Source organism: Aspergillus pseudoviridinutans, assembly GCF_018340605.1.
Source record: "Aspergillus pseudoviridinutans IFM 55266 DNA, scaffold_3, whole genome shotgun sequence".
NCBI classification, from domain to species: domain Eukaryota; kingdom Fungi; phylum Ascomycota; class Eurotiomycetes; order Eurotiales; family Aspergillaceae; genus Aspergillus; species Aspergillus pseudoviridinutans.
Genome location: NW_025091283.1, coordinates 1273151 through 1285536, shown reverse-complemented (window position 1 = coordinate 1285536; position 12386 = coordinate 1273151). Strand labels below are relative to the sequence as shown.

The 12386-nt window shown below is 49.9% G+C and overlaps 4 protein-coding genes across 4 annotated transcripts; 2 read left to right on the top strand and 2 right to left on the bottom strand.

Annotated features, from left to right (window-relative positions):
• Positions 1-418: 418 nt before the first annotated feature.
• On the bottom strand, positions 419-1957 carry Asppvi_004189 (putative flavin dependent monooxygenase; the record flags this gene model as incomplete). The annotated part of the gene is made up of 2 exons (XM_043300144.1): positions 419-1811; positions 1887-1957. 2 exons carry the CDS (start codon positions 1955-1957, stop codon positions 419-421), a joined length of 1464 nt encoding a protein of 487 aa, XP_043156079.1.
• Positions 1958-2621: 664 nt separating this feature from the next.
• Positions 2622-6910, top strand: Asppvi_004188 (uncharacterized protein; the record flags this gene model as incomplete). Its single annotated transcript, XM_043300143.1, has 2 exons — positions 2622-3008; positions 3065-6910. 2 exons carry the CDS (start codon positions 2622-2624, stop codon positions 6908-6910), a joined length of 4233 nt encoding a protein of 1410 aa, XP_043156078.1.
• Positions 6911-7263: 353 nt separating this feature from the next.
• Asppvi_004187 (NAD(+) diphosphatase) lies at positions 7264-8627 on the bottom strand (the record flags this gene model as incomplete). The annotated part of the gene is made up of 3 exons (XM_043300142.1): positions 7264-7958; positions 8022-8468; positions 8531-8627. 3 exons carry the CDS (start codon positions 8625-8627, stop codon positions 7264-7266), a joined length of 1239 nt encoding a protein of 412 aa, XP_043156077.1.
• A 674-nt stretch (positions 8628-9301) lies between these two features.
• Positions 9302-12253, top strand: Asppvi_004186 (glutamine-dependent NAD(+) synthetase; the record flags this gene model as incomplete). The annotated part of the gene is made up of 14 exons (XM_043300141.1): positions 9302-9330; positions 9393-9511; positions 9566-9716; positions 9764-9822; positions 9901-10090; positions 10146-10171; positions 10227-10318; positions 10373-10537; positions 10591-11003; positions 11072-11399; positions 11464-11471; positions 11547-11589; positions 11664-12081; positions 12144-12253. 14 exons carry the CDS (start codon positions 9302-9304, stop codon positions 12251-12253), a joined length of 2151 nt encoding a protein of 716 aa, XP_043156076.1.
• Between the last annotated feature and the right edge of the window lie 133 nt (positions 12254-12386).

Genomic DNA, 12386 nt, shown 5'->3' with positions numbered 1-12386 from the left:
GGAGCTACGCGGATGATCGCCAACACGTGATAGGCTTGCGCTTATCAGTACCCAACTCCACCTTGATAGTATCGATATGTAGAGATGTCGGTGGCGCAACTAATGCTGTTGAGGGTTTGGTGGGAAGATGTAGGTGTAAGAAGGTAAGTGCTCATGATCATAGAAAGGGAGGTATTTGTACTCGCAAGTGAGCTGTGGTGGTTGTCGAGGTTTGAGCTGTAAGTGAGGTGGTGGTGCGGAGGTGAGGTCAAATTGAGGATGATCAATGACACACCACCTCACCTGTCTCTTTACCGAGCTTCACTGCCGCACGGAGTATATATTCAGAAAGGTATCGGTGTTACTGCAGAAGAAATCAACATGGAGAAAAGTTCTGTCTGTGCTCTATTCAGGTATGTCTATAGTTCATGTAACATCTCTATTCTTGTCTTTCCTTCCCATCCTCATCATAATCAAAACCAAGTTCTGCGATGGATTTGATATTGCGACGCTCCTCGCCCTTCTCAACGAAGGCCCTTCTGATCTCGGGAAACTTTTGTCGCATCCACCTTTGCTTCTTTCCCCAGTAATTGCATTGCTTGCCATGGCCATTATTGGTCAGTCCTTGGCGTGATTTGGCCATATCTGCCCAGCCATGAAGGAAGTTCATATAATCAGCATCCAAGGGAAAGTGCATTAGATGGAATTTTGTGCCATCGCCTTTTGTAGCGACAGTGGATTCCTCCCATTGTTTCATCTCTGCTATTGATGGCAGAGGAAGGCGTCCTGACCAAACTCGGGCATAGACTGCCGCTTGATTTTCCGATAACGGGAACGGAATGACTCTCTGGGGAAGAACAGGGAATACAAGGGTAGGATTGTAGATGTAGAAAAGATGTTGATAGGTATTCAAAGTCCTGCGACCATCCCCGATAACAGGCTGGTCGAGTGACGACAGGAACGGGAATGAGTACAAGTAGCCGGTACAGAAAACAATGGCATCGATGTCCATCTCTACCCTGCCATCTGCAAAGCGCACTGCTCGTTGAAGAGACTCGGGCGGGAGAAATTCCACGATCTCGGGGAAGTAACTTTTGTCTGTGGAAGCAGAAGGCGTCAAGTACGACTCTGTTCGCTGAGAAACGAGCACTTTGCCCTTGCTCACCCGATTTATTTGAGCTCCGATGTCTACAGCGGAGGCTGAACTTCCAACGACAACGACCTTTTTGTCACGAAATTGTTCGGGTGAATCGAAGTACTTGGAATGGGAAACCACGCCTGGATATTTCCTATTCCACGGTTCAATGCCTTTGATGTCGGGCAAGTACGGCACATCAAAATGCCCGCTGGCTACCACCACCGCATCATAGGTACCGGACTGCTTAGCCCCAGTACGCAGATTTCTTGTTGTCAGCGCCCAAGCCTTCTTGGACGGCTCTTCTAGTCTGACATCAAGTACTTGAGTTTCGAACTGAACGAGGTCTTTAACATCCTCTGCATATTCTTCCAGATATTTCTTTACTGTGGAATGATTCGGTAAGACTTGGCAGTCGGCAGGAAATGGTTTGTCATAATATGCCATCAGTTCTTTCGGGATATTGGTATCGAGGGTGCTATAGACGGGAGAGATAAAGGTGAGCTGACGGGGCTTCTCTGTCTCCTCAGATCGATACCATATAGGCTCTTCAAGTGGTCCGTCTGGGTTCAATTGCGGCACCCGAGTCACCAGGCCTGCTTTCAAAGCACCGGGAGTATAGTTCCAGACTCCGCCAACTGAGCTTCTCTGTTCAAAGACATCTATCTTATCAAAGCACTTCTCTGCGAGGAGATATCTAGATTATTGTAAGTAAAAAGATACATAAGTGATATGTCCGCAGGATGCGCCACAGTATGGGAAGTCCTCGTACTTTACCGCAGAAAGACCAGACGGCCCGGCACCGATTACGGCTATCCGACGGACTGGTTGTGAAATCGCCATGGTCAGGGGCCTTGTTAGGATTAGTATAAGATAGATCTGACACAAGGAGCATCAGATAGTCAAAGCTCTGCAGTCCGGCTCCTTGGCCGAGTGTGAGCAGGATGCTAAGTATGACAAAAGTAAACCACCCGAATCTCATCGGCAATTTAGCCCCGCTGACGACATTGAAGAAGCCGTGATTCGGCCTTTCAGCGCCCGATAAAAGATTCCAACCAGATATACGGAGTACCTTGGACAGAATCGTTTGTACTCATCTCTCCGCTTCATTTAACTCCATAGTCATTCTGTTTCAACTCGCTCCGTAGCCCCTGAAGCCTTCACGAGCCATGTGATAGCCGTGTTTTGAACGATACATAAATTACGTCACCTATTGGGGTTGAAAGAGCTGTCGTATGGTATTATTACAAGGAGAATACCTGCCTCAGTGATATAACTTAGCCTTCCGAAGCTTTACGCAACAAACACAAGAAAATCATCGCGTGCTCTTCCCTTGGGATCGTTGGTATTCCAACACCAAGCGACATTACTCTTGCTCTAATACTCTCGATCTGCTCTCCACAGATGACTTTCTGACGAACGAGCAATTTCCTTCAACAGCAAGGAAAATGCAACATCGTTGATCAAGGCCTGACCGATTCCGCTAATCCGCTCCGCGGCCGCGACGATGAACTCCCCCGAACAACCTCCGGTTTCTGAACCCCTGCGTCCGACTGCCATACCTATTGCGCAAATCTCGCCGGACGCCGATCGGATCTTAGAACGCTCAATACACGCGATCGTTACCCTAGTATGGCCTTACTCGTCGTCGAACGAATCTCTCAGCCTTTTGTTAGCTGAGCCCGACTTCCGCCTCCGACGAAACAATGGTCAAGTGAAAGTGGTCTTTCGTGGATGTGCTGCAGAAGCGGTAGCCAAGTCTCAAGTTGGAATCGGCGACCATGTTTATCTAGGCTTGGCTGGGTCTAAATTCATGCCCAGTGAGGCAGTAGCTCAGACGCCTGGAAAGTGTGTGCCTTGGGATGTACAACTTGATGATCGCGTGCTACTTGAGGTGCGTTGAGCGCGTAGCAAAGAGGGTACAGCAGTGTAAACTGATCAGAACTATAGATCTGGCGTTCGTCTCAACACTTCTCGACCGTGAAACTTGACCCTTCTACAGCTCCAAGCCAGAACACAGAAAATGCGATTGCGCCGCCAGCTACACCGATTGCTAATGGACGTGTTGAGTGCACCGAGGCGACTTTAGCTGCTACACTCGAAGCTTGGAGATCTCCCGCCTTCGTGGAGCGAACACGTACATCGTTCGGTGGTCTCGTGGATTCGGCCTATGATCCATTCGCTGAAGAAGATGGGTTTGTTCCTGGCAAAGGCCGGAAACGACCTCGTTTTAGCTTTCGAGGCGCCGATTGGCGTGTCATTGACGAACCCGCAAGTCCCGGAGAAAAAGAGGTACCAGCAGATTGGACGTGGATGTTTGAAGAAGACGGAACTCACGAGCCCGATATTGGTGGAGAATATCGTATAGACAGCGCCACATTACCTCAAGAGATTTCCACAGCGACCGCTACGGTGCCAAATGCTCCAGTAGGCGCCGATACCGTCGCAAAGGTCGGCCATGAATCACTTGATGTTGGTTTAATGAGCACAGAACGAATGGCCGAACAGCCAACCAGGCCAAGTCATGAATTTGCTCAACCACTACGTGCGCCTGGATTTCCCCAACACTTTGCCAGACAGCAATTTTCAGGTCCCGATTTCCAATATCCAACAGACACGCCACGCCTGTATCCTATTCCTTCTCCAGGACTGCCGATTCCATCACCACTAGTCACTAGGTCGAGTAGTGCTCATGACTACTTTCCACCGGTTGCTTCCAATGTGCAAACTTCCTCAGATCAATCCGCTGCAGAGGGAGAAGTAGTGGAGATGGAAGAAGAAAATATCGTCATATCTAGTGTCCAGCCTGACGTTCCCACGACGCAAGAGCTCCAACCGCTTGTTACGACTCCTCAGCAGGCCGTCGCAGGGAATAAATCGGTTTTAACGTCTCAAAACGCTTATATCGATTTGGAAGCCGAAGGCCAAAGGGGTATGAAGGACACTTCAGCAGCCGACGCCATGCCCTTCGAGGATGGAGAACCTGCGCGACACCATGAAGATGTTGAGAAACGGATATCCAACGTCCCGCCGGTCTCCTTGGATCAGTCGTATGCGGAGAAGTCCGCCGAGATCGCGAGCCGCGATATTAGGGACGTTGCTGAGGAAGAATCAGAACAAAGTGGCATCGATCAAGAGATGGGAGAAGTCCAGGACGAAGAGTATAATGAAGGCAGCGAAGATGAGTTGGAAGAACAGTCAGAAGTGGGGTTGGAAGAAGAGTCATTTGAAGAGGAATCAGCCGAAGAGGAAGAGGACGAATTACTCGAAGAGTATGGATATGAGGATATTCAAAAACTACGAAATCAACGACCACCTGATTCCTTCGGAATCAATGACTTTCACCAAGATGGTACAAGGCGTTATGAAGATTCCGAGGTCGAGGAGGTTGCGATTGGTACCAAAGCGTTGGAAGACGATGATGGGTCCGATTCCGGATCTGAGGCCTCTTCGGCTGCAGAACGACAGGCTGCTGAAGAAAGGGTTCATCCCCATAATTTTGAAGAGGAGAGCGGCGAAGACCATGAAGGTCATTATGAAGACGCAGGAACGTTCGATGAAGAAGACATCGAGGGTGGAGATGAGCGGGTGGAGGTGTTTGGGGAAGAAGAGGATGAGGAGGAGGAAGAGGAGGAGGAAGAGGAGGAGGAGGAGGAGGAGGAGGAGGAGGAGGAGGAGGAGGAGGAGGAGGAGGAGGAGGAGGAGGAGGAGGAGGAGGAGGAGGAGGAGGAGGAGGAGGAGGAGGAGGAGGAGGAGGAAGACCAAGAAGAATCGGAGCTTGAGGACGAGCGAGAGGCGTACGAGGATGACTATGATCATGTGGAATCTGAATCCGAGTCATATGCAGGTGCAGATTCTGCAGCTAGGCCGGAGAAAGTTGTTCATCCGGAGGTCATTGTCTTGGACAGCGACAGCGAAGATGAGGCTGTTGTCAGCGCCCCGACGCAAACTCATACGCCATCAGCCGAATATGCTGCTGCAGAGTCATCTGCAGCATCAGCTGAAGAGGACGAGGTGTATGACAGCAGCTCTGTCGGTTCGGAAGCAGAAGAGTGGCCCGAAGATGAGCTGGCTGAAGATGACCAAACGGGGGATGACGAAGCGGAAGAAGAGTCTATGCAGGATGAAATAGCCGCGCGCGATAATGCTGAAGATGAAATCATGGAGGATGCGCCTTCAGAGGAGGATTTCGTCGCAGAAGAGCGAATGGAAGTCCAGGCAGACGGCGAAAAAAATTCAGCTTTGGCGGATGCAGTGCAGAGCCAAGCTCAGCAGAAAGCTGATAATGAAAATGACTTTATCTCCGACACACGTAACGAGGTGCCACAAGCAACTTCAGGTGTACCGCAAGGCCCAGAGGGCCAGGACATCGACGATCTTCGGGTCTCTGTCGCGCAATCTACACAAGGACCTTACCCAGATTCTGAATCTGGCCGGCGGGCTCAGGATTTAGCAATTGATCCTGAGTTATATCGACTAGGACGTACTGGCGAGGATGAAACGCACAGTCCGGAGGCCGATCCTCACGCTGAGCCAGGGCTGGAAAAGCCCCGTTTGGAGGATGAGGGTATCAGGGAGCCATTCTCCGATGGCACTGCCTCCCCACAACCCGTTGACAGCTCTGCAGAACTTGCATCTCATGTCCAGGAGCCTTCACCCCATGCTCCACACTTGGTCACTCCGGCTGCTTCACAATTGATTGCGCCTAGTCATCATCTTCCTACCGCCATTCCAATCGGTGACTTTCTACCGACACCCGAACAGACACAGGAGGTAGCCCAAGGTCTCAGTACCCAATACGATGATAACGCCGATGCTCTGGCTCAAGCGGTGTTGCACATATCCACCACGTCCGTAGAGACTGATGTATCGTCAACAAACGAGTATAATGTGCGAATGAGTTCGACTCTGGCCGAACAGCAACGGCAGACGCAGACCGATGGGGTATCTGTTCATGATGAAGAGTATGCGGTATCTTCCGGAGGAGACAGAATCCCAAGTGAAGTTCATGATTGGGGGGTTTCAGCACAGTCAGTGGAGAGAATGCCGTCGGTTGTAAATCGTCACCATCCCGGTTTGCGAAGCAAATATTCTTACTTCGCCCCTCTTGCTACGCTTATCGACCATTACAATTCGCTGATAGATACGATCTCTGTTGTGTCCGAGGTTTCTCCAACCAGTCAGGCCACTACAGGAAAGAAGGACTTCACATTGGCACTCCAGGTTACCGACCCATCGATGGCAGGCACTATCCTTCATGCACAAATTTTTCGCCCTTACAAATCTGCACTTCCTTCTGTCAAAGAAGGCGACGCCATATTGCTTCGCAACTTCCAGGTCAAAAGCTTCAATCACTCTATGATGCTTGTCAGCGTCGACACTAGCGCATGGGCTGTTTTCCACAACGCCAGCAAAGAAGCGCAAGTTGCCGGCCCTCCTGTCGAATACGGCGATGAGGAAAGTGCATACGCCACTGACCTACGGCAATGGTATCATGAAGTTGGAATTGCCATGGTAGCGGATTACCAGCTTCAGGCGTCGGTACAGACGGCTAGTAGAGAGGCAACGCCTGTCAGTAGTGTTGCGCACAGTGACGCGGGTAGCGTTGACTCGGCGACTCGAGAAGTACGTGGGGAATCATCTGTCTCTAACAGAGGCTCGAAACGGAGGAAATCCCACCGGAGGATAACAATTCACGAATTGAGGGACGGAAGAAGGTATGCCGAGGTCGGATCGCCGTCCGACAAAGAAAGTATACATGAACTCAGAGATGGGACAGTATATGCGAATCTCTGATTCAGCCTTTTGGTCTTGATAATGTTGTGATGATTTGGTTCGTGGTCTGGCCCTCGATGTCTATCAGGCACTGGTAGACTTTTTGGATTAATGGTTCAGGCGTGATCGTACTGGAAGCTGGCTTCTTGGAGGTTGCGATCAAATCACAAGCCCTCATCGTAGCCGGAAAGTGAGGTATTATTATCAAACTATTTTGTTGACAAGTATGTGTGTCATTAAATTCCGCGGTCTATGGCTCTGTCCTCATATGCTACGCTCTATGGAAGTATTACGGTCTATGCAAGGCACTGGTATATACAGCATTTGCTGAGAAGCCGTGAAGCACTTGTAACCTGGGAAGAACGCCTGATCCACTACATCTTTGATTCTTTCGAAGTGATGTAATCTCCCGTGATGGCTGCCTTTATGAGCTGGTGGGCTATGGCGGTAGGAGGAGGAAGTCTCAAACCACCCTTGTACTCGGGACCAGCCGTCTCTCCCAACGCACTTGTTCCAACCCTCAAGGCTTCCTCCACCTCCTCGATTTCGAACCACTTTGCATCCTCTAACTCAGGGTCATGMAACAGATTAATCTTCTCATGCTCGGGATCGCTGACCTGAGCAATGGCACCGATCATAAGATTGGCCGGGTATGGCCATGGCTGAGATGAATGAATCACGACACGCGAAAGCGTGACACCAGCTTCCTCCCACACTTCTCTCCGAACAGCGTCCTCGACCGATTCTGCGGGCTCAATAAAACCAGCCAGGGTCGAGTACCAGTTCGGCGGGAAGCGCTTGGAGCGGCCGAGGAGAATCCGCTTAGCGTCGGCCGAGAGGACAGCGACAATGATTGTCGGGTCAGTGCGGGGGAAGGAAAGATTTGACAATGTTGTGCGAGTGTTGCACTCAGGTCGCTGCTTTCCTTGTTCTGCGAGAGCAGCATCCGTCGGCGGACACGCACGTTTCGTACCCGAATTCACAGAAAGCGTAGGGTAACCGCAGGTGCCGCAGAATGTATTCCGGGTGTTCCAGTCAATCAGCGCACGGGCCTGTGCATATATGGCAGCTGGGTGGCGCAAGTCAAAATCAGTAGGTTTCTCACTGTTGTCGTTGTCGATAGTTCACATACCCTCGTCCGCTGAGAACGTCATCACCACTCTTGACTGGTAGAAGTTGAGGCCTTTAGCCTCCATTGTGCTGATGATGTCCTTCGCGTTGGCTTGCTGCTCCTCCGAACCTTTCGGCGTTACATCCAAAGCGAAATAAGGAGCCCCAGTGTAGATTTTCCAAGCCAGACCATCCTGCTTCCTGGTCTCATCAAGTCCCAGGAAGATGAGCTGAGCATGTGTCTTTCGAGAGTCAAATTGCTTGATCATCTCCTCCTCGGACTTGTCGAAGGCATTTTCGGGCACAAGCTTCCGTACTTCGTCATACTTTGCGTAATATAGCTCAGAAGGACTCTTGGTGAGAGGCGCAAGATCTTTCAGCAGTACAAAGCGAGTAGAGGGATGCTTAAGCGCAGCCGAGAGGAACGGATGTTCAGAGCGCAAGAATGAGAGACGGTTTAGAGGCGAGCCTGTAAGTGTCAGTTGAATATGCAGCAAGGAAAAACAACTATGCCATAGAAGAGATCCTCACTAGAAAAATAGTTCACCGTTTCTCTTCCAAAATGCCGCGAGAGCATTGAGTCAGCCAGTATATGGGCGGGTGCGGGGATCTGGGGACCGTTGGACATAATGCTGTCGCTGGGAGCAATTCCGCTCGTCACTGCAATTCTCGACGAATGTTAATAGATCGCTTTTCTGAGGCTTGAGAATAATCGAGGAGGATATGACACATATGGCAACCCGATATCATCACACTAGCGCCACTATTTCTAAGCTGTCCTTCATAACGTTAAGTTAATAGATAAGGGATGATTAATCATCTGGTAACTATGGCCGAGGATGAACACGGCGCAATCTCGGAGGAAGATCTCGTATTCCGCGGGGCACAAAGGAAAACTGCCTAAGCTAAGGAAAGCTCCCCACACACGTGATCTGCGTCATGGTTACTGTCGAGCAGTCTCCAATAATTCTTATCTGATACGCATTTGCTTATGAGACGGTGGACCTAGCTGGGGTTGACTCTGATCAGGCACTGTACTGTCTTTGTAAAAGGTAATTGTTCTCCATTGATGGCCTAGAAATGCTGCATTGGCTTGTCTTGATCACACTATGATGCTATTCTCCTTTGCCAGAGCTCCGAGCGGGGAGTTCTATGCAAGCATTTCTTGGTTGGCAAAGAGTCTTTATGTGTACTTCTGGACTGACATATAAGTATCCTACATAAGCATCCATTGGCGTCTCATTCTCTCTCGATACTGAAGCTAGTTCAACTGGTGGCCTGAAAGCTACAAGCTGAGTCACAATGGGGCATCTTGTAACGCTCGCAACATGGTATATCACAGTCCTACTTCTATTTCTTGCGACGCATTGATGCTAACTGGTGCTCTGCAAAGCTCTCTTAACCAATGGGCTTTGGATTTTGAAGGAAATGCTGAACGTATTATTGAGAGTATTCGGCAAGCCAAAGCCGCTGGGGCTACTCTACGTGTTGGTCCGGAGCTCGAGATCACTGGTACGGACCGAGCGCCGTCATGTCTTTCACCAAATGGTTGTTAAGTTTTCTCAGGATATGGTGTTCTCGATGGCTTCCTAGAAGGCGATACGTTTCTACACTCGTGGGAGATGCTGGCCCGTATCATTGATCACCCAGACTGTCAAGACATTGTCGTTGATATTGGCATGCCGGTTCGTCATCGGAACGTGCGATACAATTGCCGGTGAGTTGGTTTCTACCCTGTTGGAATTCCTAAACTAACGAGCGTAGCGTGATCTTTTACAACAAAAAGATTATCCTCATTCGCCCGAAGATGTGGCTTGCTAATGGTATACTGTTCATCTTCCTTGTCGTTTCTCTTCTCACGTAAGCCCAGCTTTTCGCTAACTATGTTGATGCGAGATCAGACGGGAACTATCGAGAGCTTAGGCATTTCGCCCCATGGCAGCGCCCTCGTGAGATCGAAGACTATTACCTGGAGCGGATCGTGGGCAAAATCACCGGCCAATATAAGGTGCCTTTTGGTGACGCGGTCATCAGCACGCGGGACACGTGCTTAGGGCTTGAAACCTGCGAAGAACTTTTTACTCCTAATGGGTATGTGCTGACCTATACCGCTGTCGAGCAAGTTGACTGACTGTTTCAAATCAAGTCCTCATATTCCGTACGGCCTGGCTGGTAAATACCCTCATATGTTATTGCTAAACAATCGCTTGCTCACATAACCCTCCAGGCGTTGAGATTATTTCAAACTCGTCAGGAAGCCATCATGAGCTGAAGAAGCTTGACACTCGTGTGAATCTGATCACCCAGGCTACTAAACTGGTAAATGTGTTGCTCTTTTGCGTTCTCGTTTCACGAACTAATACACCGATATAGAGCGGAGGCATCTACCTTTATGCCAACCAGCAAGGTTGCGATGGTGATAGACTCTACTACGATGGCTGTGCAATGATTGTCATCAACGGGAATATAGTTGCCCAGGGTTCTCAATTCTCCCTGAAAGATGTGGAGGTCGTTACGGCTACTGTTGATATCGAAGAAGTCTGTCACCTACATCAGCCTTACTCATTTGCCTTGGTACTGATGACAGGCAGGTTCGGACCTATCGCGCTAGCTCTAGCCGCAACATGCAGGCTACAAGGCAACCTCCGTTTGTTCGGCTTGATCTCGACGTAAGGCTTTCTCGTTCGGACGATGATGCCGAGCCCAGCCTTGTCCCATCTGAGCCGATATCACCAAAGTATCACGCTCCAGAGGAAGAGATTTCCCTCGGCCCAGCCTGTTGGCTTTGGGACTACCTGCGGAGAAGCGGCGCTGCTGGTTTCTTCCTCCCCCTTAGCGGAGGTATTGACAGCTGTGCTACAGCTATTATCGTACACTCTATGTGCAGAGAAGTCGTCAAGGCAGTCTCGGAGGGAAACCAGCAAGTCATCAAAGATGTCCGTAGGCTGTGTGCAGAACCTGAGGGCTCGACCTGGCTTCCCAGCACCAGCCAGGAAGTATGCAAGTGAGTTTGCTCCTTAGCGGCCTCTTATGACTTGCTTTAAACATAGACAATATTAACATCGAACCTAGCCGCATATTCCACACCAGCTTCATGGGCACCCAGAATTCCAGTAAAGAAACAAGAGAGCGGGCCAAAGGGCTCTCCACCGAGATTGGGTCCTATCATATCGACTTCAACTTCGACACTGTTGTGACTGCCATCACGAACTTATTCACTGTGGTCACGAATTTTCAGCCCCGGTTCAAAGTTCATGGCGGTACTGGAGCTGAAAATGCGGCGTTACAGAATGTCCAGGCTCGTTTGAGAATGGTCCTATCGTACTTGTTTGCTTCGCTGCTCCCAACTGTTCGTCAACGTCCAGGTGGAGGTGGACTACTTGTGCTCGCGTCTTCTAATGTAGATGGTAAGAGATACTCTTGACTTCATGAAGAAACTCTTAAGTCCACTAACTGTTGTCTAGAGTGGTACGTGCGAGCGGCAATGCTTTAACAGCCGGAGCAAATTTGAGTTCTCCATAGTTTGATCCCGACTAACATTGTCTAGTTTGCGTGGCTACCTGACCAAATACGACGCAAGCAGTGCCGACGTGAGTACAATTTCTCAGTCAGGTCGAGAGACCTTCTGTTCAGGAACTTGAGCACTAAACAAATCGCAAAATAGTTGAATCCCATTGGGTCGATTAGCAAGGTCGACCTCAAAAAGTTCATCGCCTGGGCGCGCGATTCATTCAACCTTCCAATTCTGCACGAATTCTTAACAGCAACCCCAACCGCCGAATTGGAGCCTATTACAGCTACTTACGTCCAGTCAGATGAGGCCGACATGGGCGTGACATACGCCGAACTAGGCACATTCGGCTACCTGCGCAAGGTCTCAAAATTGGGACCCTGGTCAATGTACGAGAAGCTGCTCCACGTCTGGGGAAATGAGTACAGCCCCCGCGAGATCTATGAGAAGACCCGTCACTTCTTCTACCACTACGCTATCAACCGGCACAAGATGACTGTCTTGACGCCCAGTTACCATGCAGAGCAATACTCCCCTGAAGACAATAGACACGATCTTCGCCAGTTTCTGTGTAAGTTACTCTCTCAGACTGAGTGTTTGCTGCTAGGGTTGAAGCTAACTCGCGTCAACTAGACCCGCCGTTCACATGGGCCTACAAGAAGATGGAAGAGAGTGTCAAGTATTGGGAATCCAGAGGGTGGACTGCCGGCAAGGCACAGAAGAAGAGTGTCAAGGCAGACTAATAGTGCCGCGCTTCCTACTTGCTTCCATTATCTGTTATATTTGCGAACATCCACTGTGTTGTCACAGATGTAGAAAGATGAAGAATAAAGGAATGATTTGGTATGCAGTCTGGATCCTCTCAATATAGCTATA